The sequence below is a fragment of the Telmatherina bonti genome (assembly GCF_933228915.1).
Source record: "Telmatherina bonti genome assembly, chromosome: 19".
NCBI lineage: Eukaryota > Metazoa > Chordata > Actinopteri > Atheriniformes > Telmatherinidae > Telmatherina > Telmatherina bonti.
In genome coordinates, this window is record NC_136617.1 from 174,240 (window position 1) to 201,221 (window position 26,982).

Here is a 26,982-nt window from a genome sequence, read left to right on the forward strand (position 1 = left end):
TCATTCAGTTTTATTGGAACAAAGGGGAGGAAGGTCATCGGTACAAAAACAGGACAAGATGGAGGTCAATGGTCAGACAGCAGTCATTTGGTACCCAGGGTCATTTTCTCCATGTCGTGGATCCCCTCCTTGTCAATCAAACGCACATTAAAGGAGGGGAGGTTGAGGATGAAGCGTTTGTTCAGCTGCAGGAAGAATTGGAAGACAGAAATGATCAGAATGATTAATATGAAAAGGAACTTCCTGCAGGACGCTCGTGGCGCCACCGGACCACAGAAACATCCAGTAACCAAACTGAATGAATTTAGCAGGAAAAGTCAGTAAATCCTGGTCTCTGGTTTCCACATCTGACCTCACCCTCATCTGGCAGCTGGGAGGAGCTTGACAGGATCAGATGTTAAACCGTGTCTCTTAGCAGGAACTGCGGAAATGCAGCTCCTGGACTGCGAATAGTGCAGCGACGGACAAACTCTGTTAAAGTTCTGGTGTAAAAGCTGCAAACAAGTTGAAATCAGCAGCGCAACATGCAGACAACGCCATTGATCCCGCCCATCCGGATCCCATCCATACCGACCTGCCCATCCGGATCTGACCATGATAGGTCAGGTTTACCTTCATGACAACTGTGGGGGAAGGAATTTTTTTCTAACTCGCCCGTTTAAAAGTACTTTAATCTCAAAGTTCAGCATATTTAGGGGCGTGTCCTTTTGATTGACAGGTACCCGATCTCCCGCTTCAAGTCAGAAGAACGTAGAACAACCGCGGTTTTTAGCCGGTTAACAACGTGACTTAGCTTTAGCCCGCTTACCTCTGTTAGCTGGTTAGCTCCTGTTAGCTCCAGGTTAGCTCGGTTAGCTCTTAGCTACAGAAAGCTCGGAGTTCACATGATGTCAATCATCCACCATGACGCTCACAGCCCCCCTCTCAGCTCCGCCTCTTTGCCCATATTTGTATTTTCTGGGTGAGACGACACGCATGCCACTGCCAAGATGGTGATGGTAGGAACCGCCCACCGAGCTTCAATTCAGCTCTTCAGAAACCTACGGGTGGCGTCACGGAGGCTCCGCCCATCTTTTATATACAGTCTATGATTCTGATCAATATGGACCCGCCCCCTGGGTGTCTAAGCCCATCTGAAAGTGTGTTTCAGTCCCTGTAAATGGTCCGTATGTGGAAGGAAAATGCCGTGTGGGATGAGCAGCTGAGCTGTCTGTGACCACGTTACATACGATGGAGCTCCTCCGTTTACTGTCAGAAAAAAGAACTAATCCAGCAAACCCTGATTTACTGACTCTACCTTCCTGCTGGCAGAACGTCTCCGACGTCATACGGAGACAACCTCCTTCCAGACTGACGGAAAATGATCAGCTGATGACTGAGATGGAGAGAATCTCACCTCCTCGATGCATTTCTTCAGCAGGTCCACGGCGTCCTCTCTGCTCAGATCTGCAGCACAAACATGAGAAGATGTTCCGTATCAGCCTGCAGAGTCGAGGTTGACAGAAAACCCCCGGCACTGACCTGGTCTGTAGTATCTGTCCAGGATGGACAGCGTGAGGAAGGCGCCGTAACCGTGGGCGGCGAACGGCGCCTTGGCCAGGGAGGACAGGTAGTCCATATAGTAGAGGCCTGGACCGTCTGTGTCGTCGTATCCCGCCAGCAGCAGGTTGACGTGGTACGGAGTCTGAGGACAGAAGGAGACCAGCATCAGTTCTGCACATCTACCGTCTACAGGACGTCCATCTGAAAAAACGCCAAGAGACGGCGGCGGTTTACCAGGCTGAACGCCGGAAACGGCTTTTGATTGGCTGGAAATCTCCAGCCTGACCAGTTAAACCATCAGACACACACACACGACTAATTATCGACTAGTTTGCAGATTTCAGATGGAAAGCGACACGCTGACGGGGGGGTGAGGGAAGGTGGGAGGGTGTCAGAGGACGGAGCAGGTGTAGGTGACGGTGGGGGGGTCAGGGTGTCACCGGCAGCGCGACATCTGCTGGGAGTCAGCAGTTGCCGCCTCCTCCTCCTCCTCCTCCTCCTCCTCCTCCTCCTCCTCCTCCTCCTCCTCCTCGCCGCCTGGAGAAATGCCAAGGCTCATTAAAACTTATGTAGTTCTTCCTCCTCTTCCTCAGCTCCTGTTCAGGGAATTTAAACATTTCTGGGTTTCAGAACAACTTCAACTCTGAGGCTCCGTTTTCCATAACTGCGAGGAGGAAATTGTCGCCCAGCGTGCACGTCGCCCAGCGTGCACGTCGCCCTGCTCCTTGCTGGGAGGAGTGTTAGTTTGCCGCCAGGATGAGGAAGATGGCGGCGCTCCCTGTGGAGACGCTCCGCTCTGGGTGTGTGTTTGTCAGAGCGGCAGTCTGATGCTGACATGATGGGTGTGTGTGTCGCAACTCCTCTGTGAGCATGCAAACCCCCCGTGCCCCCCCCCCCCCGACAGCTGTCTCGCTGGTTACACTAACAATAAAACACACTTGGCATGAAAATAACCCGAGCCGCCTCAGAGGGAACCAGCACCTTGTTAACCTGCCAGCTGCACTCACACCCACATTCACACACAAACAACACACATCTTACCCCCCCAACCTCCCACAGAGAGTCCTGCTCACAACCAGACGAGGAGAAACAAAAGCCTCACCTGTACCGCGATGACACCTCATCACAATCACACAAACCTGCTGATGACGATGTGTTAGCGCCGCTAGCTTAGCATAACCTCTGATCATTAACCCAGAGACCTTCATCAGATCTCACTGAGGTCTTCCTCCTCCACCAGGACCAGCAGGGTGTAACTGGGATGGTCATGTGACCCTCCAGCTGGTCTACGGAGGTTTTCCAGCATTTCTTTACAATCCAGACACAACATGTAGTGTTTATTCAGAGACTCTAGATGGTAAATCCACCATTATTTCTCACATCTTCATCACCATCACTACCATGTTGCTAAGAGACCTCTATTTTCACCTGGACATGATGATGAAGACACTTCCTGTCAGACTTTCCACCAATCAGAGAGCTTCAACTGACAGTAACGTCCAATCAGGAGCAGCCAAAGATCAACAAGTGATGAGAAAAGCAGGAAAATAATGATCCTCTATGGCTGGAATAAAGCCAAGAAGACGTTTGGGATGCAGCTGAGGTGGAGGTGCTGCAGTGAGGATAGCAGGTAGATAGTAGCAGGGAGACGTGTGGAAACAGTGTGTGTGTGTGTGTGTGTGTGTGTGTGTGTGTGTGTGTGTGTGTGTTTCAGACATGAGAGAATGATGTGCAGATCAGAAAAGGCTTGGTCACTGCTGATCTATGTGTGTTATTTCTACAGCAACTCCTGGTTGCTCTTTATGCTGCTTTATCTGTTCATTCGTTCATTTTACATCATTTTAGCCTCAGAATCTGACAGCTGAGGCTGAAACGTCACGTCTGCACGCTGACTGGGACCAGAAGGATTCAGATTCTACAGGATGGTCCAGATTTAAAAACCAGTTTGAGCAAAGCTGAACGAGGGTTTTGGGTTTTCAGTGTTTAGAGGAAGAAAGGTGTTTGCCGACGACCTTCAGCGGTCCATGTGGGGAAATGATGAGAAGCGATCAGCCTGACTGGCTGTGAAGGTTCCTCTGGGCTTCATTCACAGGAACCTTCACAGCGACGCTCACCTGAGATCAGACCAGGTGTTTTCATTTCTACTGTTTTCTCTTCCTGATGACTCCGTCTGTCTCTGTCATCTCCTGAGCTCTTCATCTGATCTTCACTCACATCACCACCATCATCATCATCACCATCACCACCATCATCATCATCACCATCACCACCATCATCATCATCACCATCACCACCATCATCACCATCACCACCATCATCATCATCACCATCACCACCATCATCATCATCACCATCACCACCATCATCATCATCACCATCACCACCATCATCATCATCATCATCACCACCATCATCATCATCACCATCACCACCATCATCACCATCACCACCATCATCATCATCACCATCACCACCATCATCATCATCACCATCACCACCCCCATCATCATCATCACCACCATCATCATCATCATCATCACCACCCCCATCATCACCATCACCACCATCATCATCACCACCATCATCATCATCACCATCACCACCATCATCATCATCATCACCACCCCCATCATCACCATCACCACCATCATCATCATCATCATCATCATCATCATCATCACCACCCCCATCATCACCATCACCACCATCATCATCACCACCCCCATCATCACCATCACCATCATCACCATCATCACCATCACTACCATCATCATCATCATCATCACCACCCCCATCATCACCATCACCATCATCACCATCATCACCATCACTACCATCATCATCATCATCATCACCACCCCCATCATCACCATCACCATCATCACCATCATCACCATCACTACCATCATCATCATCATCATCACCACCCCCATCATCACCATCACCACCATCATCATCATCACCATCATCACCACCATCATCATCATCACCATCATCATCACCATCACCACCATCATCTTCATCATCACCACCATCATCACCATCATCATCACCATCATCACCATCACCATCATCATCACCATCATCACCATCACCATCATCATCACCATCATCACCATCATCATCATCATCATCATCACCACCATCATCATCATCATCACATCACCACCATCACCATCATCATCACCACCATCATCACCATCATCATCATCACCACCACCATCATCACCACCATCATCATCATCATCATCACCATCATCATCATCACCATCACCATCATCATCACCACCACCATCATCACCATCATCATCATCACCATCATCATCACCATCATCATCATCACCATCATCATCATCACCACCATCACCACCATCATCATCATCATCACCATCATCATCATCACCACCATCATCATCATCATCACCATCACCACCATCATCATCATCATCATCTTCACCACCATCACCACCATCATCATCATCACCACCACCCCCATCATCATCATCAGAAGCGTGTGATGGAGCAGGAAGAGCAGCAGGTGACACCTTGCTCTGGTTATTTTCTGTGTAAACACCGAAGGACCCCCCTGTTTCTCATCAGGACAGTTCGTTTCCACCAGTAGCAGAAACCCTCCTCCTCTGCAACCTCCCAGGCCGTGTTCTTCCTCCTCAACCTGCTGCATGAATTGTTTATCAGTGCAGGAGCCGAGGAGCCGCCAGCAACACGGCGCCACTAAGGATTAGTTCCTACATCAGGAAATACGTCCCGACTGCCGTCAGGCTGCAGGTCTGCGGCTGCAGCAGCTGTTTCAGCCTCCATCTTCCCTCCATCTCTGCAGCAGCCCCCCACCCCCCGCCACTCAGCCAGAGGACCGCCAGGGTTCCTCAGCTCTGGACCTCTGCACATGGCACATGGCTCACACTTGTATGTAGAACAACACACCGCTGAGTCAGCCAGCAGCCGGGGGGGGGTTCAGGAGACGAGGAGGACCTTGTGGGGCCGCGTCTAGGCCGCACCTGGGCCGCATCTAGACCGCACCTGGGCCGCGTCTAGACCGCACCTGGGCCGCGTCTAGACCGCACCTGGGCCGCGTCTAGACCGCACCTGGGCCGCGTCTAGGCCGCATCTAGACCGCACCTGGGCCGCGTCTAGACCGCACCTGGGCCGCGTCTAGACCGCACCTGGGCCGCGTCTAGACCGCACCTGGGCCGCGTCTAGGCCGCATCTAGACCGCACCTGGGCCGCGTCTAGGCCGCACCTGGGCCGCGTCTAGACCGCACCTGGGCCGCGTCTAGGCCGCGTCTGGACCGCGTCTAGGCCGCGTCTGGACCGCACCTGGGCCGCGTCTGGACCGCACCTGGGCCGCACCTGGGCAGCATCTAGACCGCACCTGGGCCGCGTCTAGACCGCACCTGGGCCGCGTCTAGACCGCACCTGGGCCGCGTCTAGACCGCACCTGGGCCGCATCTAGACCGCACCTGGGCCGCATCTAGACCGCACCTGGGCCGCATCTAGACCGCACCTGGGCCGCATCTAGACCGCACCTGGGCCAGACCTGAGCCGCATCTAGACCGCACCTGGGCCAGACCTGGGCCGCATCTAGACCGCACCTGGGCCGCATCTAGACCGCACCTGGGCCGCATCTAGACCGCACCTGGGCCGCATCTAGACCGCACCTGGGCCGTATCTAGACCGCACCTGGGCCGCATCCAGACCGCACCTGGGCCGCATCCAGACCGCACCTGGGCCGCATCCAGACCGCACCTGGGCCAGACCTGAGCCGCATCTAGACCGCACCTGGGCCGCATCTAGACCGCACCTGGGCCGCATCTAGACCGCACCTGGGCCGCATCTAGACCGCACCTGGGCCGTATCTAGACCGCACCTGGGCCGTATCTAGACCGCACCTGGGCCGTATCTAGACCGCACCTGGGCCGCATCCAGACCGCACCTGGGCCGCATCCAGACCGCACCTGGGCCAGACCTGAGCCGCATCTAGACCGCACCTGGGCCGCATCTAGACCGCACCTGGGCCGTATCTAGACCGCACCTGGGCCGTATCTAGACCGCACCTGGGCCGCATCCAGACCGCACCTGGGCCAGACCTGAGCCGCATCTAGACCGCACCTGGGCCAGACCTGAGCCGCATCCAAACCGCACCTGGGCCGCATCTAGACCGTACCTGGGCCAGCTTGTGGATCAGCTTGGTTGGTTCCAGAGGGACCAGTTCCAGGATGCAGAGTGAACAAACCTCCATGTTCAGATGTCCAGTCTGCATCCAGACCAGTTCCACCTACACCAGTAGCAGCTGGGACCATAAAACAGACTGGTGGAAACAATTCTTGTTTTACACACGAGATTTTTATCACTTCTAATATGAATGTCGACACGGACCTGCTAGTTGCCATGGAGTTGCACCCGCCAGTGAAACCAGGAAGAATTCAGGTAAATAAACCAGTAAGTAACAGCGAGTGTAACCCAGCATTGCCACTGGTTCAGCTGGACCCAGTGTGTTCTGAGAGGAAGGGTTTTTAAGACACACCGCCTGCGAATGTCCTTGCAGTCTGGAGGAGGAGAACGTAGCTGCAGGACGGCGTGGGAAGCTGGACGCTCCGTGCAGTTTGAGGAGCGCCGCACGGCGAGCTGCCTTCATCCCCGCCAGGAAGAACTGTGCAGCTCACAGACGAGCACGAACAACATCCTCGACTCCTACACACACTCCGACAGCGCTGTGTTGTTGACGGGTTCCCCCGAGACCAGCCCCCCCCCTCAATGTGTCCCACATTCCCTCTCCTGCCACACTAATTGTTTTTTATAATTATTTTCACCCACTGCTGTTGTGACAGGCGGTGGCTCTTAGCGCCGCACACACCAGCCGTGCACACACACAAGCGCCACAAACAAGCTCACAACAGGAAGGAGTTTTAAAGGAGTTGCCGTTCCCGCCACACGTCCCCCGCGCTCCCGCCACAGGAGGAAAAAACCTCAGCGCGGGCAGAAAGCAGGACGAAGGTCTCCACGTCAACATGCTGCTGGGAAGGCTTGTCAACATTGCAGTTACGTCTGCACGCCTGGCAGTTGCCAAGGAGACGATATAAATTACGTTGGCGCCTAAAGAGACGGAACCGCCGGCAGAGTTGTACAGAGCCGCGGAGTCTGACCACAAGCTGCAGAACTTTCCATCCTCCTGGTCAGTGAACGTTGTAATGGAACAAGAAGATCATTCATGCGTTATGCTGGCGCGTTATGATGGCGCTCTACGCTGACGCGTTATGATGGCGCTCGACGCTGACGCGTTATGATGGCGCTCTACGCTGACGCGTTATGATGGCGCTCGACGCTGACGCGTTATGCTGGCGCGTTATGCTGACGCGTTATGCTGGCGCGTTATGATGGCGCGTTATGATGGCGCTCGACGCTGACGCGTTATGCTGACGCGTTATGCTGACGCGTTATGATGGCGCGTTATGATGGCGCTCTACGCTGACGCGTTATGCTGACGCGTTATGCTGACGCGATATGCTGACGCGTTATGATGGCGCTCGACGCTGACGCGTTATGATGGCGCTCGACGCTGACGCGTTATGATGGCGCTCGACGCTGACGCGTTATGCTGACGCGTTATGCTGACGCGTTATGCTGGCGCGTTATGATGGTGCTCTACGCTGACGCGTTATGATGGCGCGTTATGCTGGCGCGTTATGCTGGTGCTCTACGCTGACGTGTTATGATGGCGCGTTATGATGGCGCTCTACGCTGGCGCGTTATGATGGTGCTCTACGCTGACGCGTTATGATGGCGCGTTATGATGGCGCTCTACGCTGGCGCGTTATGATGGTGCTCTACGCTGACGTGTTATGATGGCGCGTTATGATGGCGCTCTACGCTGGCGCGTTATGATGGCGCGTTATGATGGTGCTCTACGCTGACGCGTTATGATGGTGCTCTACGCTGACGCGTTATGATGGCGCGTTATGATGGTGCTCTACGCTGACGTGTTATGATGGCGCGTTATGATGGCGCTCTACGCTGGCGCGTTATGATGGCGCGTTATGATGGTGCTCTACGCTGACGTGTTATGATGGCGCGTTATGATGGCGCTCTACGCTGACGCGTTATGATGGTGCTCTACGCTGGCGCGTTATGATGGCGCGTTATGATGGTGCTCTACGCTGACGTGTTATGATGGCGCGTTATGATGGCGCTCTACGCTGGCGCGTTATGATGGCGCGTTATGATGGTGCTCTACGCTGACGTGTTATGATGGCGCGTTATGATGGCGCTCTACGCTGACGCGTTATGATGGTGCTCTACGCTGACGCGTTATGATGGCGCGTTATGATGGTGCTCTACGCTGACGTGTTATGATGGCGCGTTATGATGGCGCTCTACGCTGGCGCGTTATGATGGCGCGTTATGATGGTGCTCTACGCTGACGCGTTATGATGGTGCTCTACGCTGACGCGTTATGCTGGCGCGTTATGCTGGCGCGTTATGATGGTGCTCTACGCTGACGCGTTATGATGGTGCTCTACGCTGACGCGTTATGCTGGCGCTCGACGCTGACGCATTATGATGGTGCTCTACGCTGACGCGTTATGCTGGCGCGTTATGATGGTGCTCTACGCTGACGCGTTATGATGGTGCTCTACGCTGACGCGTTATGATGGCGCTCGACGCTGATGCGTTATGCTGGCGCGTTATGATGGTGCTCGACGCTGACGCGTTATGCTGACGCGTTATGATGGTGCTCGACGCTGATGCGTTATGCTGGCGCGTTATGCTGGCGCGTTATGATGGCGCTCGACGCTGACGCGTTATGATGGCGCTCGACGCTGACGCGTTATGATGGCGCTCGACGCTGACGCGTTATGATGGCGCTCGACGCTGACGCGTTATGATGGCGCTCGACGCTGACGCGTTATGCTGGCGCGTTATGATGGTGCTCTACGCTGACGCGTTATGATGGCGCTCTACGCTGACGCGTTATGATGGCGCTCGACGCTGACGCGTTATGCTGACGCGTTATGCTGGCGCGTTATGATGGTGCTCTACGCTGACGCGTTATGATGGCGCTCGACGCTGACGCGTTATGATGGCGCTCGACGCTGACGCGTTATGATGGCGCTCGACGCTGACGCGTTATGCTGACGCGTTATGATGGCGCTCGACGCTGACGCGTTATGCTGACGCGTTATGCTGACGCGTTATGATGGCGCTCGACGCTGACGCGTTATGATGGCGCTCGACGCTGACGCGTTATGATGGCGCTCGACGCTGACGCGTTATGCTGACGCGTTATGCTGACGCGTTATGCTGGCGCGTTATGATGGTGCTCTACGCTGACGCGTTATGATGGTGCTCTACGCTGACGCGTTATGATGGCGCGTTATGCTGGCGCGTTATGATGGCGCGTTATGATGGCGCGTTATGATGGTGCTCTACGCTGACGCGTTATGCTGGCGCGTTATGATGGCGCGTTATGATGGTGCTCTACGCTGACGCGTTATGCTGGCGCGTTATGATGGTGCTCTACGCTGACGTGTTATGATGGCGCGTTATGATGGCGCTCTACGCTGGCGCGTTATGATGGTGCTCTACGCTGACGCGTTATGCTGGCGCGTTATGCTGGCGCGTTATGATGGTGCTCTACGCTGGCGCGTTATGCTGGCGCGTTATGATGGTGCTCTACGCTGGCGCGTTATGCTGGCGCTCTACGCTGATGCGTTATGCTGGCGCGTTATGATGGTGCTCTACGCTGACGCGTTATGATGGCGCTCTACGCTGACGCGTTATGATGGCGCTCGACGCTGACGCGTTATGCTGGCGCTCTACGCTGATGCGTTATGCTGGCGCGTTATGATGGTGCTCTACGCTGATGCGTTATGATGGCGCGTTATGATGGCGCTCTACGCTGATGCGTTATGATGGCGCTCGACGCTGACGCGTTATGATGGCGCTCGACGCTGACGCGTTATGATGGCCCTCGACGCTGACGCGTTATGATGGCGCTCGACGCTGACGCGTTATGCTGACGCGTTATGCTGACGCGTTATGATGGCGCTCTACGCTGACGCGTTATGATGGCGCTCTACGCTGACGCGTTATGATGGTGCTCTACGCTGACGCGTTATGATGGCGCTCTACGCTGGCGCGTTATGATGGCGCTCTACGCTGGCGCGTTATGCTGACGCGTTATGCTGACGCGTTATGCTGGTGCTCTACGCTGACGCGTTATGCTGGCGCGTTATGATGGCGCTCTACGCTGGCGCGTTATGATGGCGCTCTACGCTGGCGCGTTATGATGGCGCTCGACGCTGACGCGTTATGATGGCGCTCGACGCTGGCGCGTTATGATGGCGCTCTACGCTGGCGCGTTATGATGGCGCGTTATGATGGCGCTCTACGCTGACGCGTTATGATGGCGCTCTACGCTGGCGCGTTATGCTGGCGCTCTATGCTGACGCGTTATGCTGACGCGTTATGATGGCGCTCTACGCTGGCGCGTTATGATGGCGCTCTACGCTGGCGCGTTATGATGGCGCTCGACGCTGGCGCGTTATGATGGCGCTCGACGCTGACGCGTTATGATGGCGCTCGACGCTGACGCGTTATGATGGCGCTCGACGCTGACGCGTTATGATGGCGCTCGACGCTGACGCGTTACGCTGGCGCGTTATGCTGGCGCGTTATGATGGCGCTCTACGCTGACGCGTTATGCTGGCGCGTTATGATGGCGCTCTACGCTGACGCGTTATGATGGCGCTCGACGCTGACGCGTTATGCTGGCGCGTTATGATGGCGCTCTACACTGACGCGTTATGCTGGCGCGTTATGATGGCGCTCTACGCTGACGCGTTATGCTGGCGCGTTATGATGGCGCTCTACGCTGACGCGTTATGCTGACGCGTTATGATGGCGCTCTACGCTGACGCGTTATGCTGACGCGATATGCTGGCGCGTTATGCTGACGCGTTATGATGGTGCTCGACGCTGACGCGTTATGATGGTGCTCGACGCTGACGCGTTATGCTGACGCGTTATGCTGACGCGTTATGATGGTGCTCGACGCTGACGCTTTATGATGGCGCTCGACGCTGACGCGTTATGATGGCGCTCGACGCTGGCGCGTTATGCTGACGCGTTATGATGGTGCTCTACGCTGACGCGTTATGCTGACGCGTTATGCTGACGCGTTATGATGGCGCTCGACGCTGACGCGTTATGATGGCGCTCGACGCTGACGCGTTATGCTGGCGCGTTATGATGGTGCTCGACGCTGACGCGTTATGCTGGCGCGTTATGATGGCGCTCGACGCTGACGCGTTATGATGGTGCTCGACGCTGACGCGTTATGATGGTGCTCGACGCTGACGCGTTATGCTGGTGCTCTACGCTGACGCGTTATGATGGCGCTCGACGCTGACGCATTATGATGGCGCTCGACGCTGACGCGTTATGCTGGCGCGTAATGCTGGCACGTTATGATGGTGCTCGACGCTGACGCGTTATGCTGGCGCGTTATGATGGCGCTCGACGCTGACGCATTATGATGGCGCTCGACGCTGACGCGTTATGCTGGCGCGTTATGATGGTGCTCGACGCTGACGCGTTATGCTGGCGCGTTATGATGGCGCTCGACGCTGACGCATTATGATGGCGCTCGACGCTGATGTGTTATGCTGGCGCGTTATGCTGGCGCGTTATGATGGTGCTCGACGCTGACGCGTTATGATGGCGCTCGACGCTGACGCGTTATGATGGCGCTCGACGCTGACGCGTTATGCTGGCGCGTTATGCTGGCGCGTTATGATGGCGCTCGACGCTGACGCGTTATGATGGCGCTCGACGCTGACGCGTTATGATGGCGCTCTACGCTGACGCGTTATGATGGCGCTCGACGCTGACGCGTTATGCTGGCGCGTTATGCTGACGCGTTATGCTGACGCGTTATGATGGCGCGTTATGATGGCGCTCGACGCTGACGCGTTATGCTGACGCGTTATGCTGACGCGTTATGATGGCGCGTTATGATGGCGCTCTACGCTGACGCGTTATGCTGACGCGTTATGCTGACGCGTTATGCTGACGCGATATGCTGACGCGTTATGCTGACGCGTTATGATGGCGCTCTACGCTGACGCGTTATGCTGGCGCGTTATGATGGCGCTCTACACTGACGCGTTATGCTGGCGCGTTATGCTGACGCGTTATGATGGCGCTCTACGCTGACGCGTTATGCTGACGCGATATGCTGGCGCGTTATGCTGACGCGTTATGATGGTGCTCGACGCTGACGCGTTATGATGGTGCTCGACGCTGACGCGTTATGCTGACGCGTTATGCTGACGCGTTATGATGGTGCTCGACGCTGACGCGTTATGATGGCGCTCGACGCTGGCGCGTTATGCTGACGCGTTATGATGGTGCTCTACGCTGACGCGTTATGCTGACGCGTTATGATGGCGCTCGACGCTGGCGCGTTATGCTGACGCGTTATGATGGTGCTCTACGCTGACGCGTTATGCTGACGCGTTATGCTGACGCGTTATGCTGACGCGTTATGATGGCGCTCGACGCTGACGCGTTATGATGGCGCTCGACGCTGACGCGTTATGCTGGCGCGTTATGATGGTGCTCGACGCTGACGCGTTATGCTGGCGCGTTATGCTGGCGCGTTATGATGGTGCTCGACGCTGACGCGTTATGCTGGTGCTCTACGCTGACGCGTTATGATGGTGCTCGACGCTGACGCGTTATGCTGGTGCTCTACGCTGACGCGTTATGATGGCGCTCGACGCTGACGCATTATGATGGCGCTCGACGCTGACGCGTTATGCTGGCGCGTAATGCTGGCACGTTATGATGGTGCTCGACGCTGACGCGTTATGCTGGCGCGTTATGATGGCGCTCGACGCTGACGCATTATGATGGCGCTCGACGCTGACGCGTTATGCTGGCGCGTTATGATGGTGCTCGACGCTGACGCGTTATGCTGGCGCGTTATGATGGCGCTCGACGCTGACGCATTATGATGGCGCTCGACGCTGATGTGTTATGCTGGCGCGTTATGCTGGCGCGTTATGATGGTGCTCGACGCTGACGCGTTATGATGGCGCTCGACGCTGACGCGTTATGATGGCGCTCGACGCTGACGCGTTATGCTGGCGCGTTATGATGGCGCTCGACGCTGACGCGTTATGCTGGCGCGTTATGATGGCGCTCGACGCTGACGCGTTATGATGGCGCTCGACGCTGACGCGTTATGATGGCGCTCGATGCTGACGCGTTATGATGGCGCTCGACGCTGACGCGTTATGCTGGCGCGTTATGATGGTGCTCTACGCTGACGCGTTATGATGGCGCTCTACGCTGACGCGTTATGATGGCGCTCGACGCTGACGCGTTATGATGGCGCTCGACGCTGACGCGTTATGCTGACGCGTTATGATGGCGCTCGACGCTGACGCGTTATGCTGACGCGTTATGATGGCGCTCGACGCTGACGCGTTATGATGGCGCTCGACGCTGACGTGTTATGATGGCGCGTTATGATGGTGCTCTACGCTGACGCGTTATGATGGTGCTCTACGCTGACGCGTTATGATGGCGCTCGACGCTGACGCGTTATGCTGGCGCGTTATGATGGTGCTCTACGCTGACGCGTTATGATGGTGCTCTACGCTGACGCGTTATGCTGGCGCGTTATGATGGCGCGTTATGATGGCGCGTTATGATGGCGCGTTATGATGGCGCTCTACGCTGACGCGTTATGCTGGCGCCTTATGATGACGTGTTATGATGGCGCGTTATGATGGCGCTCTACGCTGACGCGTTATGCTGGCGCCTTATGATGGCGCGTTATGATGGCGCTCTACGCTGACGTGTTATGATGGCGCGTTATGATGGCGCTCTACGCTGACGCGTTATGCTGGCGCGTTATGATGGCGCGTTATGATGGCGCTCTACGCTGACGCGTTATGCTGGCGCGTTATGATGGCGCGTTATGATGGCGCTCTACGCTGACGTGTTATGATGGCGCGTTATGATGGCGCTCTACGCTGACGTGTTATGATGGCGCGTTATGATGGCGCGTTATGCTGGCGCGTTATGATGGCGCGTTATGATGGCGCTCTACGCTGACGTGTTATGATGGCGCGTTATGATGGCGCTCTACGCTGACGCGTTATGCTGGCGCGTTATGATGGCGCGTTATGATGGTGCTCTACGCTGACGCGTTATGCTGGCGCGTTATGCTGGCGCGTTATGCTGGTGCTCTACGCTGGCGCGTTATGATGGTGCTCTACGCTGGCGCGTTATGATGGCGCTCTACGCTGGCGCGTTATGATGGTGCTCTACGCTGACGCGTTACGCTGGCGCGTTATGCTGGCGCGTTACGCTGACGTGTTATGATGGCGCGTTATGATGGCGCTCTACGCTGGCGCGTTATGATGGTGCTCTACGCTGACGCGTTATGATGGCGCGTTATGCTGGCGCGTTATGCTGGTGCTCTACGCTGACGTGTTATGATGGCGCGTTATGATGGCGCTCTACGCTGGCGCGTTATGATGGTGCTCTACGCTGACGCGTTATGATGGCGCGTTATGATGGCGCTCTACGCTGGCGCGTTATGATGGTGCTCTACGCTGACGTGTTATGATGGCGCGTTATGATGGCGCTCTACGCTGGCGCGTTATGATGGCGCGTTATGATGGTGCTCTACGCTGACGCGTTATGATGGTGCTCTACGCTGACGCGTTATGATGGCGCGTTATGATGGTGCTCTACGCTGACGTGTTATGATGGCGCTCTACGCTGGCGCGTTATGATGGCGCGTTATGATGGTGCTCTACGCTGACGCGTTATGATGGTGCTCTACGCTGACGCGTTATGATGGCGCGTTATGATGGTGCTCTACGCTGACGTGTTATGATGGCGCGTTATGATGGCGCTCTACGCTGGCGCGTTATGATGGCGCGTTATGATGGTGCTCTACGCTGACGCGTTATGATGGTGCTCTACGCTGACGCGTTATGCTGGCGCGTTATGCTGGCGCGTTATGATGGTGCTCTACGCTGACGCGTTATGATGGTGCTCTACGCTGACGCGTTATGCTGGCGCTCGACGCTGACGCATTATGATGGTGCTCTACGCTGACGCGTTATGCTGGCGCGTTATGATGGTGCTCTACGCTGACGCGTTATGATGGTGCTCTACGCTGACGCGTTATGATGGCGCTCGACGCTGATGCGTTATGCTGGCGCGTTATGATGGTGCTCGACGCTGACGCGTTATGCTGACGCGTTATGATGGCGCTCGACGCTGACGCGTTATGATGGCGCTCGACGCTGATGCGTTATGCTGGCGCGTTATGCTGGCGCGTTATGATGGCGCTCGACGCTGACGCGTTATGATGGCGCTCGACGCTGACGCGTTATGATGGCGCTCGACGCTGACGCGTTATGATGGCGCTCGACGCTGACGCGTTATGATGGCGCTCGACGCTGACGCGTTATGCTGGCGCGTTATGATGGTGCTCTACGCTGACGCGTTATGATGGCGCTCTACGCTGACGCGTTATGATGGCGCTCGACGCTGACGCGTTATGCTGACGCGTTATGCTGGCGCGTTATGATGGTGCTCTACGCTGACGCGTTATGATGGCGCTCGACGCTGACGCGTTATGATGGCGCTCGACGCTGACGCGTTATGATGGCGCTCGACGCTGACGCGTTATGCTGACGCGTTATGATGGCGCTCGACGCTGACGCGTTATGCTGACGCGTTATGCTGACGCGTTATGATGGCGCTCGACGCTGACGCGTTATGATGGCGCTCGACGCTGACGCGTTATGATGGCGCTCGACGCTGACGCGTTATGCTGACGCGTTATGCTGACGCGTTATGCTGGCGCGTTATGATGGTGCTCTACGCTGACGCGTTATGATGGTGCTCTACGCTGACGCGTTATGATGGCGCGTTATGCTGGCGCGTTATGATGGCGCGTTATGATGGCGCGTTATGATGGTGCTCTACGCTGACGCGTTATGCTGGCGCGTTATGATGGCGCGTTATGATGGTGCTCTACGCTGACGCGTTATGCTGGCGCGTTATGATGGTGCTCTACGCTGACGTGTTATGATGGCGCGTTATGATGGCGCTCTACGCTGGCGCGTTATGATGGTGCTCTACGCTGACGCGTTATGCTGGCGCGTTATGCTGGCGCGTTATGATGGTGCTCTACGCTGGCGCGTTATGCTGGCGCGTTATGATGGTGCTCTACGCTGGCGCGTTATGCTGGCGCTCTACGCTGATGCGTTATGCTGGCGCGTTATGATGGTGCTCTACGCTGACGCGTTATGATGGCGCTCTACGCTGACGCGTTATGATGGCGCTCGACGCTGACGCGTTATGCTGGCGCTCTACGCTGATGCGTTATGCTGGCGCGTTATGATGGTGCTCTACGCTGATGCGTTATGATGGCGCGTTATGATGGCGCTCTACGCTGATGCGTTATGATGGCGCTCGACGCTGACGCGTTATGATGGCGCTCGACGCTGACGCGTTATGATGGCCCTCGACGCTGACGCGTTATGATGGCGCTCGACGCTGACGCGTTATGCTGACGCGTTATGCTGACGCTCTACGCTGACGCGTTATGATGGCGCTCTACGCTGACGCGTTATGATGGTGCTCTACGCTGACGCGTTATGATGGCGCTCTACGCTGGCGCGTTATGATGGCGCTCTACGCTGGCGCGTTATGCTGACGCGTTATGCTGACGCGTTATGCTGGTGCTCTACGCTGACGCGTTATGCTGGCGCGTTATGATGGCGCTCTACGCTGGCGCGTTATGATGGCGCTCTACGCTGGCGCGTTATGATGGCGCTCGACGCTGACGCGTTATGATGGCGCTCGACGCTGGCGCGTTATGATGGCGCTCTACGCTGGCGCGTTATGATGGCGCGTTATGATGGCGCTCTACGCTGACGCGTTATGATGGCGCTCTACGCTGGCGCGTTATGCTGGCGCTCTATGCTGACGCGTTATGCTGACGCGTTATGATGGCGCTCTACGCTGGCGCGTTATGATGGCGCTCTACGCTGGCGCGTTATGATGGCGCTCGACGCTGGCGCGTTATGATGGCGCTCGACGCTGACGCGTTATGATGGCGCTCGACGCTGACGCGTTATGCTGGTGCTCTACGCTGGCGCGTTATGATGGCGCTCTACGCTGGCGCGTTATGATGGTGCTCTACGCTGACGCGTTACGCTGGCGCGTTATGCTGGCGCGTTACGCTGACGTGTTATGATGGCGCGTTATGATGGCGCTCTACGCTGGCGCGTTATGATGGTGCTCTACGCTGACGCGTTATGATGGCGCGTTATGCTGGCGCGTTATGCTGGTGCTCTACGCTGACGTGTTATGATGGCGCGTTATGATGGCGCTCTACGCTGGCGCGTTATGATGGTGCTCTACGCTGACGCGTTATGATGGCGCGTTATGATGGCGCTCTACGCTGGCGCGTTATGATGGTGCTCTACGCTGACGTGTTATGATGGCGCGTTATGATGGCGCTCTACGCTGGCGCGTTATGATGGCGCGTTATGATGGTGCTCTACGCTGACGCGTTATGATGGTGCTCTACGCTGACGCGTTATGATGGCGCGTTATGATGGTGCTCTACGCTGACGTGTTATGATGGCGCGTTATGATGGCGCTCTACGCTGGCGCGTTATGATGGCGCGTTATGATGGTGCTCTACGCTGACGCGTTATGATGGTGCTCTACGCTGACGCGTTATGATGGCGCGTTATGATGGTGCTCTACGCTGACGTGTTATGATGGCGCGTTATGATGGCGCTCTACGCTGGCGCGTTATGATGGCGCGTTATGATGGTGCTCTACGCTGACGCGTTATGATGGTGCTCTACGCTGACGCGTTATGCTGGCGCGTTATGCTGGCGCGTTATGATGGTGCTCTACGCTGACGCGTTATGATGGTGCTCTACGCTGACGCGTTATGCTGGCGCTCGACGCTGACGCATTATGATGGTGCTCTACGCTGACGCGTTATGCTGGCGCGTTATGATGGTGCTCTACGCTGACGCGTTATGATGGTGCTCTACGCTGACGCGTTATGATGGCGCTCGACGCTGATGCGTTATGCTGGCGCGTTATGATGGTGCTCGACGCTGACGCGTTATGCTGACGCGTTATGATGGCGCTCGACGCTGACGCGTTATGATGGTGCTCGACGCTGATGCGTTATGCTGGCGCGTTATGCTGGCGCGTTATGATGGCGCTCGACGCTGACGCGTTATGATGGCGCTCGACGCTGACGCGTTATGATGGCGCTCGACGCTGACGCGTTATGATGGCGCTCGACGCTGACGCGTTATGATGGCGCTCGACGCTGACGCGTTATGATGGCGCTCGACGCTGACGCGTTATGCTGGCGCGTTATGATGGTGCTCTACGCTGACGCGTTATGATGGCGCTCTACGCTGACGCGTTATGATGGCGCTCGACGCTGACGCGTTATGCTGACGCGTTATGCTGGCGCGTTATGATGGTGCTCTACGCTGACGCGTTATGATGGCGCTCGACGCTGACGCGTTATGATGGCGCTCGACGCTGACGCGTTATGATGGCGCTCGACGCTGACGCGTTATGCTGACGCGTTATGATGGCGCTCGACGCTGACGCGTTATGCTGACGCGTTATGCTGACGCGTTATGATGGCGCTCGACGCTGACGCGTTATGATGGCGCTCGACGCTGACGCGTTATGATGGCGCTCGACGCTGACGCGTTATGCTGACGCGTTATGCTGACGCGTTATGCTGGCGCGTTATGATGGTGCTCTACGCTGACGCGTTATGATGGTGCTCTACGCTGACGCGTTATGATGGCGCGTTATGCTGGCGCGTTATGATGGCGCGTTATGATGGCGCGTTATGATGGTGCTCTACGCTGACGCGTTATGCTGGCGCGTTATGATGGCGCGTTATGATGGTGCTCTACGCTGACGCGTTATGCTGGCGCGTTATGATGGTGCTCTACGCTGACGTGTTATGATGGCGCGTTATGATGGCGCTCTACGCTGGCGCGTTATGATGGTGCTCTACGCTGACGCGTTATGCTGGCGCGTTATGCTGGTGCTCTACGCTGGCGCGTTATGCTGGCGCGTTATGATGGTGCTCTACGCTGGCGCGTTATGCTGGCGCTCTACGCTGATGCGTTATGCTGGCGCGTTATGATGGTGCTCTACGCTGACGCGTTATGATGGCGCTCTACGCTGACGCGTTATGATGGCGCTCGACGCTGACGCGTTATGCTGGCGCTCTACGCTGATGCGTTATGCTGGCGCGTTATGATGGTGCTCTACGCTGATGCGTTATGATGGCGCGTTATGATGGCGCTCTACGCTGATGCGTTATGATGGCGCTCGACGCTGACGCGTTATGATGGCGCTCGACGCTGACGCGTTATGATGGCCCTCGACGCTGACGCGTTATGATGGCGCTCGACGCTGACGCGTTATGATGGCGCTCTACGCTGACGCGTTATGATGGCGCTCTACGCTGACGCGTTATGATGGCGCTCTACGCTGACGCGTTATGATGGTGCTCTACGCTGACGCGTTATGATGGCGCTCTACGCTGGCGCGTTATGATGGCGCTCTACGCTGGCGCGTTATGCTGACGCGTTATGCTGACGCGTTATGCTGGTGCTCTACGCTGACGCGTTATGCTGGCGCGTTATGATGGCGCTCTACGCTGGCGCGTTATGATGGCGCTCTACGCTGGCGCGTTATGATGGCGCTCGACGCTGGCGCGTTATGATGGCGCTCGACGCTGGCGCGTTATGATGGCGCTCTACGCTGGCGCGTTATGATGGCGCGTTATGATGGCGCTCTACGCTGACGCGTTATGATGGCGCTCTACGCTGGCGCGTTATGCTGGCGCTCTATGCTGACGCGTTATGCTGACGCGTTATGATGGCGCTCTACGCTGGCGCGTTATGATGGCGCTCGACGCTGGCGCGTTATGATGGCGCTCGACGCTGGCGCGTTATGATGGCGCTCGACGCTGACGCGTTATGATGGCGCTCGACGCTGACGCGTTATGATGGCGCTCGACGCTGACGCGTTATGATGGCGCTCGACGCTGACGCGTTACGCTGGCGCGTTATGCTGGCGCGTTATGATGGCGCTCTACGCTGACGCGTTATGCTGGCGCGTTATGATGGCGCTCTACGCTGACGCGTTATGATGGCGCTCGACGCTGACGCGTTATGCTGGCGCGTTATGATGGCGCTCTACGGTGACGCGTTATGCTGGCGCGTTATGATGGCGCTCTACGCTGACGCGTTATTCTGGCGCGTTATGATGGCGCTCTACGCTGACGCGTTATGCTGGCGCGTTATGATGGCGCTCTACGCTGACGCGTTATGCTGGCGCGTTATGATGGCGCTCTACGCTGACGCGTTATGCTGGCGCATTATGATGGCGCTCTACGCTGACGCGTTATTCTGGCGCGTTTATGGCGCTCTACGCTGACGCGTTATGCTGACGCGTTATGCTGGCGCGTTATGCTGACGCGTTATGATGGCGCTCTACGCTGACGCGTTATGCTGGCGCTCGACGCTGACGCGTTATGCTGGCGCTCGACGCTGACGCGTTATGCTGGCGCGTTATGCTGGCGCTCTACGCTGGCGCGTTATGATGGCGCTCTACGCTGGCGCGTTATGATGGCGCTCTACGCTGGCGCTCTACGCTGGCGCGTTATGATGGCGCTCTACGCTGGCGCGTTATGCTGGCGCTCTATGCTGGCGCTCTACGCTGGCGCTCTACGCTGGCGCTCTACGCTGGCGCTCTACGCTGGCGCTCTACGCTGGCGCTCTACGCTGGCGCTCTACGCTGGCGCTCTACGCTGGCGCGTTATGCTGGCGCGTTATGATGGCGCTCTACGCTGGCGCGTTATGATGGCGCTCTACGCTGGCGCGTTATGATGGCGCTCTACGCTGGCGCTCTACGCTGGCGCTCTACGCTGGCGCTCTACGCTGGCGCGTTATGCTGGCGCGTTATGCTGGCGCTCTATGCTGGCGCGCTACGCTAAGTGCCTAAGTGCTCTTCTTAGATTTCAATAAATAAAGGTCTAAATAAACGCAACTTATTATCCGGTGTGACGGTTCCTCTGCTTTTTGTGATTTACATAAAGATGCGAAATTCTTCTCCTCATCGCAATGACAAACAGCACTAGTCCGTCCCCTTAAAGTGTCTGGGTGCAACAAGACTTTTAGCTTCCTGCCTCAAGAGTTGGTAAATGTGTCTTGGGAGAGGGAAGTCTGGGCTTTCCTGCTTAGGCTGCTGCCCCCGCGACCCGACCCCGGATAAGCGGGCGGGCGGAAATCCTGATGTTTAATTAGTATTTGAAATGTACAATGACCAGAAGGTCGGTGGTTTAAATCCCACTTTCCAGCCGTCCGTCGCCGTGTCTTTGGGAAGACATCTCTACACACTACGTGCCTGTAGCGGCGGCATCGTACAATGGTCAGTTGGCACACGTAGATTATGGTGACCGAGCGTGAGGGTGGAGGACTGATGGAAAGGTTGGCGCTCCGAGTGGCGTCTGAAATAAAGCGCAACATGAATCTAGTACCGTATTTTCACGACCATAAGGCGCACCGTACTAAAAGGCGCAGTCTCAGTTATGTGTGCCCTTTCTGTATTTAACACATACATAAGGAGCACCTGACCATAGGACGCGGGTTTTATATACCGGTACAATCCACGCCCACACTTCCCCCTTTAACATTCTCAATGCAAACAAGCATACAAGTGTGCCTTTTTAAAAATAGACCGGGACCAAAACTGAGTTTGGTACTCACATTTTTTTTTTACCGGTAATCGTCATCAGTCAAACCCATCAAAGTCCTCATCCTCTGTTTCTGAATTGAACAGCTGCGCTAAATCTCCAGCAAACATGCGAGCTTCACTTTCTTCACTGTAAGAGTCATTTTCCGTGCCGTGCGGCTCCTCGGAAATGATGCCGGCTTTTGCGAAATTGCAGAAAAGCAGTGCCAGCAGACACGTTAGCCCAAGCGTCTGTCCTCCAACTCGGGCCAGCTCGCCTTATGTCCACGGAAACTCAGCTGCGTCTTCTTTACCTGTCGGAGCTCGTTTTCCATCTTCCTCCACTTGCGAACCATCGATTCATTCATCTTAAATTCTCCCTCGGCTGCTCGATTTCCACGTTGCTTGGCGTAGTTGATGGCCTTCAGTTTAAACTGTGCTTCATAAGTGTGTCTTTTTGCCATTTTCAGAGTTGTTAGAAAAAGGTGTTCTGCATAACGCACATACCTGTTCTTTTATATGCGATCAACGCCCTCGCTTCACCCTTTAACGTTCTCATGGTGTTCTCTACTACATCCGATTACAACAACAACAACACGCACAAAAAGGGCGCACTGCACTATAGGGCGCGCCGCACATTTTGAAGAAAATCTAAGACTTTTATGTGCGCCTTATGGTCGTGAAAATACGGTAGTTATTCTAACATCTCTTCTGTGAAACGAGGGAAAAGTGTTGTTTTATTTTAAATGAACTTCTAAGACATGAGTTTGTGTTTGCAGCCGTGTGTGGGGAAAAAGACGAGAAAATCCACATCATGAAGGCTTAAACTGCGGAAAGACGCCTATATCTTTTAACTGGAGCTGGAAAATAAGGAGTGGTTTTATTCATGGGAGAGTTATGTTTGGTAGAAACATGTCTGGCTGAAAGCAAACTGTTCTAAATGTGAAAAGGAGCAGTGATAGTTACCCTGCTCCTCAGGTAATCTGCCAGGTTCTTCCGTGTGAAGTTTGCTGCTGCGGCTGGACTCAGCTCATAACCTGCAGACCAGGAGGGAAGATGAGGTTAATCTACTGGATGTGCTGCTTCACTGGCAGAGAGTGTCCGGAACGCTTCGTTGTACCGTTCCTCATCTTGTAGAGCTGAACGTTCTTCTGGATGTACTCTGCAAACTGCACCGTGTCTCCAGACTCGCCGACGCACAGCAGCAAGATCTTCTCACTCAGCTTGAACATCTTGTCATAGTCTGCAGAGAAAGCAGCGCGGCAGTGAAAACAGGACCGCCGCGTGACAAAGCAGAGGAACTGGGAAAGAAACACGCTTTTACAAAACTAACTTTATTATTCATTTTAATTGATCCCAATGCAACTGATCCGATATCGACCCACAAACCCGTCTGCTGCTGTGTCGCAGGACAAGCACATTGTGGGGAAGTGGATAAGGATTCGTTTTACCTGACGTCACCTGATCCGAGCAGCATCCGCTCGTCTCACCGCCGTGTGACTGAACCAAATAAATCTGTTTTATATACATATTGTTGAAGAGCATTTGGTTCGGTATTATTCATTATAATCTAATGAACATGTTATTTCTGTACACTAACATTTTCCACTAGTTGTCAGGCCAACCCCACCATGTCAAATGCTACATCATGTCTGGACGTTTCTCCAGTGATATCAGGCAGATGGAGCAGAATATCAGGCAGATGGAGCAGAAACCATCATAAGGAGAGGAAACAAGCATAGTTCACCAGTCATGACTTTCCCCGGCAGTGCTAACCCTGTAATATGTGGGGGGGACTGATATAAACTAAGAAGCGAAAGTATTGTAGAAAAATGTGTGTTCTCCACGTTTCATCATTCTTTACTTTTTAAAAATGATTATTCTACCATACTTTCGCTTCTAAGTTTACACCAACCCCCCCCCCCCCCCCCCCCCCCCGCCCATACTGCAGGGTTAGCACGGCCGGGGAAAGTGAAAGTCATGAATGGTGAAACGCTGCTAGCCGCTATTAGCATTGCTAGCTCCTGCTACGTTGCGGCTTTACGGACAAAGCAGAGAAATAATGTAATGATCAGTGTTTTATGGATAATAAACACTTAGAGTAACATTTAACAGTCCCAGACTATTTTATTTTATAAATTAACTGTGAAGACAGCAGTTCGAACCGGCTAGGTGGCTAACACACAGCTAGGGGACTACCGGCTAGGTAGCTAACACACAGCTAGATGGCTAACAGCTGGGTGGCTAACACACAGCTAGGTGGCTAACGGCTAAATGGCTAACACACAGCTAGGTGGCTAACGGCTAGATGGCTAACACACAGCTAGGTGGCTAACACACAGCTAGGTGGCTAACACACAGCTAGGTGGCTAACACACAGCTAGGTGACTAACACACAGCTAGGTGGCTAACGGCTAGGTGGCTAACACCAGGCTCACGCACCGTGCTTCATCTGGATGATGCTGCTAGCAGCAACGTTATCTGCGGCGACGAGCACGAAGTCGGGCCCCTGTATGCCGATCAGATATTCCATGGTGGTCAGCGGGTCCGGGAGGTTTGTGGTAACCGGTGGAAAAGCAGCAGACTGCCTGTTAGCTTCACCTGTCCAAGTTACACAGCAGAAGTTTCAGCCAACTGGCAGCGCAGGGCTTTGACGTCACCGGAAGACGCCGTTTCGTCTCCTCCGCGCGACTCTGGCGGGACATTTTGAAGGCTGTTGTTGTTGTTTCTGCGTGGAGTCTCTGGATCACCTGGGAGGTAAATCCGTCGCTTTTCCCGGACACGGTGCAGGATGACAGAAGGCGCAGCGCACAGGCTGGCGGCGGAGTTAAACCCGCTCCGCATCCCGCAGCGGAGGCGCTCTCCGCGGCTCAGCTCTCCGCTGAAAGGGGTCAAAATGGCGCAAACGTCCGCGGTGAAACGCTCCATCACTGTGCGGAAAATAGTCCCCAGAAAAACCGCTGTCCCGTCGGAACACAACAAGGAGAATACGCCGAGAAGACCCGGAGACGCCGAGCAGCAGAAAGTCTCCACGCCGGATCCCCTGCCGGACCGCAGGGCCTCCTCCAGGAGGAAGGCCGCCATGCCGTCCCCGATCCTGCCCTCCACCCCGCCGGCCTCCTCCCGGCCCTCCGGGCCCCAGCAGCCGGCCTCCTCCCGGCCCTCCGGGCCCCAGCAGCCGGCAGCAGGTGCAGAGGAGGCGGCGTGGCAGCAGAAAGTCCGCCGGTCCTACAGCAGGCTCAGCGACCGGCCCCCCGGCAGCCCCGACCCCCGAGACACCTTGTTCGGGTTTGAGAAGCTGCTGACCCCCGAGGTGGTCCGGAGAGTCAAGCAGCCCAGGACGGCCTTGGAACTGTCCGGGTCTGGTCTCAACTCGTTCACGACTCTTCTCGAGGCTGAGGACTGTGGGTCAGGCCTCCCCGAACCGGACCCGAACATCCCCGGGGTGGCGGTGGCGAAGGAGAGAAGGAGGAGGAAGAGGAGGAAGGTGCAGCAGATCGACACCTCGGAGCTGGACGTCCTCGCGGCGAAGATGAACGCGGAGTTTGAGGAGGCGGAGGAGTTTGAGCTGGTGGTGGAGTAAAACCTGGATCCTACCGGGTCCTGGTGGTCTGAGACCGGACTGGGATCCTGATCTGTGATGATGAAGATAATGCAGAGAAACTTCATCATTAAATAAAGGCGTGATGTGGTGAATCCTGCAGATCCTGCATGATGATGACAGCATGGGGGGGTTCATTTATCTGCTTTTATTGGTTTTCATTCATGTGATGTTTTCGGGGCTTTTTGTGCAGAATTTTGTTTCTTTATAAATAAAGTTCACAGAGAAAGTCTAAATTCATGTCGGGTTCACTGCTGAATGTTCCTCATTTCTCTACAAAGTGTAATAATCCCATTGATCAATGTATAAATACAGGTTATCACACAACTACATGAATAAATTTATGTTTTCATTTCAGTTTAAAACCAAAAACAAATTTATCCATCAGCAACCGAAAACGGAACAGGCTCAAGGCTTTGTTTAGCTGACATGCAGTCAGGGAAATAATTTACAATAACTAGTTTTCTTGAAAACTAACAAAGAATTACACATCTGGATGTTACTGCGTCGCCAGTTTCATAAATTTGCACCCAAAACAGACACCATTTCTGACATGACATCATTTCTGGCTTTATAAATGTAAAAACATAGTAATCCTCCTAAGTTGTAATTCTCCTTTTCTTTTAATGAATAGAAACTGGAATTATCTTATTAACTCCTTCAAACATAATTTCTGTTTTTCAGTTTACAAAATGCAGGAATTTAATGTTTGAGATTTTATAAAAACAGACTTTTAGCTTCATTGATGCAGTTTAATTATTAGATCTAAGCTTATTATCATTCTATTCTAGTATGGAATACTAGAATACAAACTTCTCACATAGATATTACCTCAAATTAGGTCTTTTTTTTCCTGAGGATTTTATGCCGGTTCGGAGGGTGATCATAACAAGGAAGATTTTTCTGCATATTTTTTTGGCTCTTTCAAGACTTGTTATGTCTCCATGGCAACGAAAGACTTGTTTACAATCAGGATCAAC

General features: G+C 54.8%; 2 protein-coding genes across 2 annotated transcripts; one reads left to right on the forward strand and one right to left on the reverse strand.

The window, feature by feature from the left end:
* On the reverse strand, positions 1 to 25,037 carry psmb2 (proteasome 20S subunit beta 2). The gene is made up of 6 exons (XM_079258366.1): positions 24,844 to 25,037; positions 23,522 to 23,644; positions 23,368 to 23,438; positions 1,522 to 1,684; positions 1,397 to 1,446; positions 1 to 185 (listed from the first exon to the last, which is right to left on the reverse strand). Exons 1-6 carry the CDS (start codon positions 24,932 to 24,934, stop codon positions 84 to 86), a joined length of 600 nt encoding a protein of 199 aa, XP_079114492.1. The 5' UTR covers positions 24,935 to 25,037; the 3' UTR covers positions 1 to 83.
* An 83-nt stretch (positions 25,038 to 25,120) lies between these two features.
* Positions 25,121 to 25,984, forward strand: cdca5 (cell division cycle associated 5; the record flags this gene model as incomplete). Its single annotated transcript, XM_079259205.1, has 1 exon — positions 25,121 to 25,984. Exon 1 carries the CDS (start codon positions 25,193 to 25,195, stop codon positions 25,982 to 25,984), a length of 792 nt encoding a protein of 263 aa, XP_079115331.1. The 5' UTR covers positions 25,121 to 25,192.
* Positions 25,985 to 26,982: the final 998 nt, after the last annotated feature.

What these genes read in the sequence shown, in the direction of transcription:
- psmb2 (XM_079258366.1), bottom strand. Translation starts at nt 24,934, where the DNA reads ATGGAATATCTGATCGGCATACAGGGGCCCGACTTCGTGCTCGTCGCC. An exon ending in CATCATCCAGATGAAGCACG is followed by an intron (nt 23,645 to 24,843) that starts GTGCGTGAGCCT and finishes CTTTCTCTGCAG; the next exon opens with ACTATGACAAGATGTTCAAG. An exon ending in CAGATTACCTGAGGAGCAGG is followed by an intron (nt 1,685 to 23,367) that starts GTAACTATCACT and finishes TTCTGTCCTCAG; the next exon opens with ACTCCGTACCACGTCAACCT.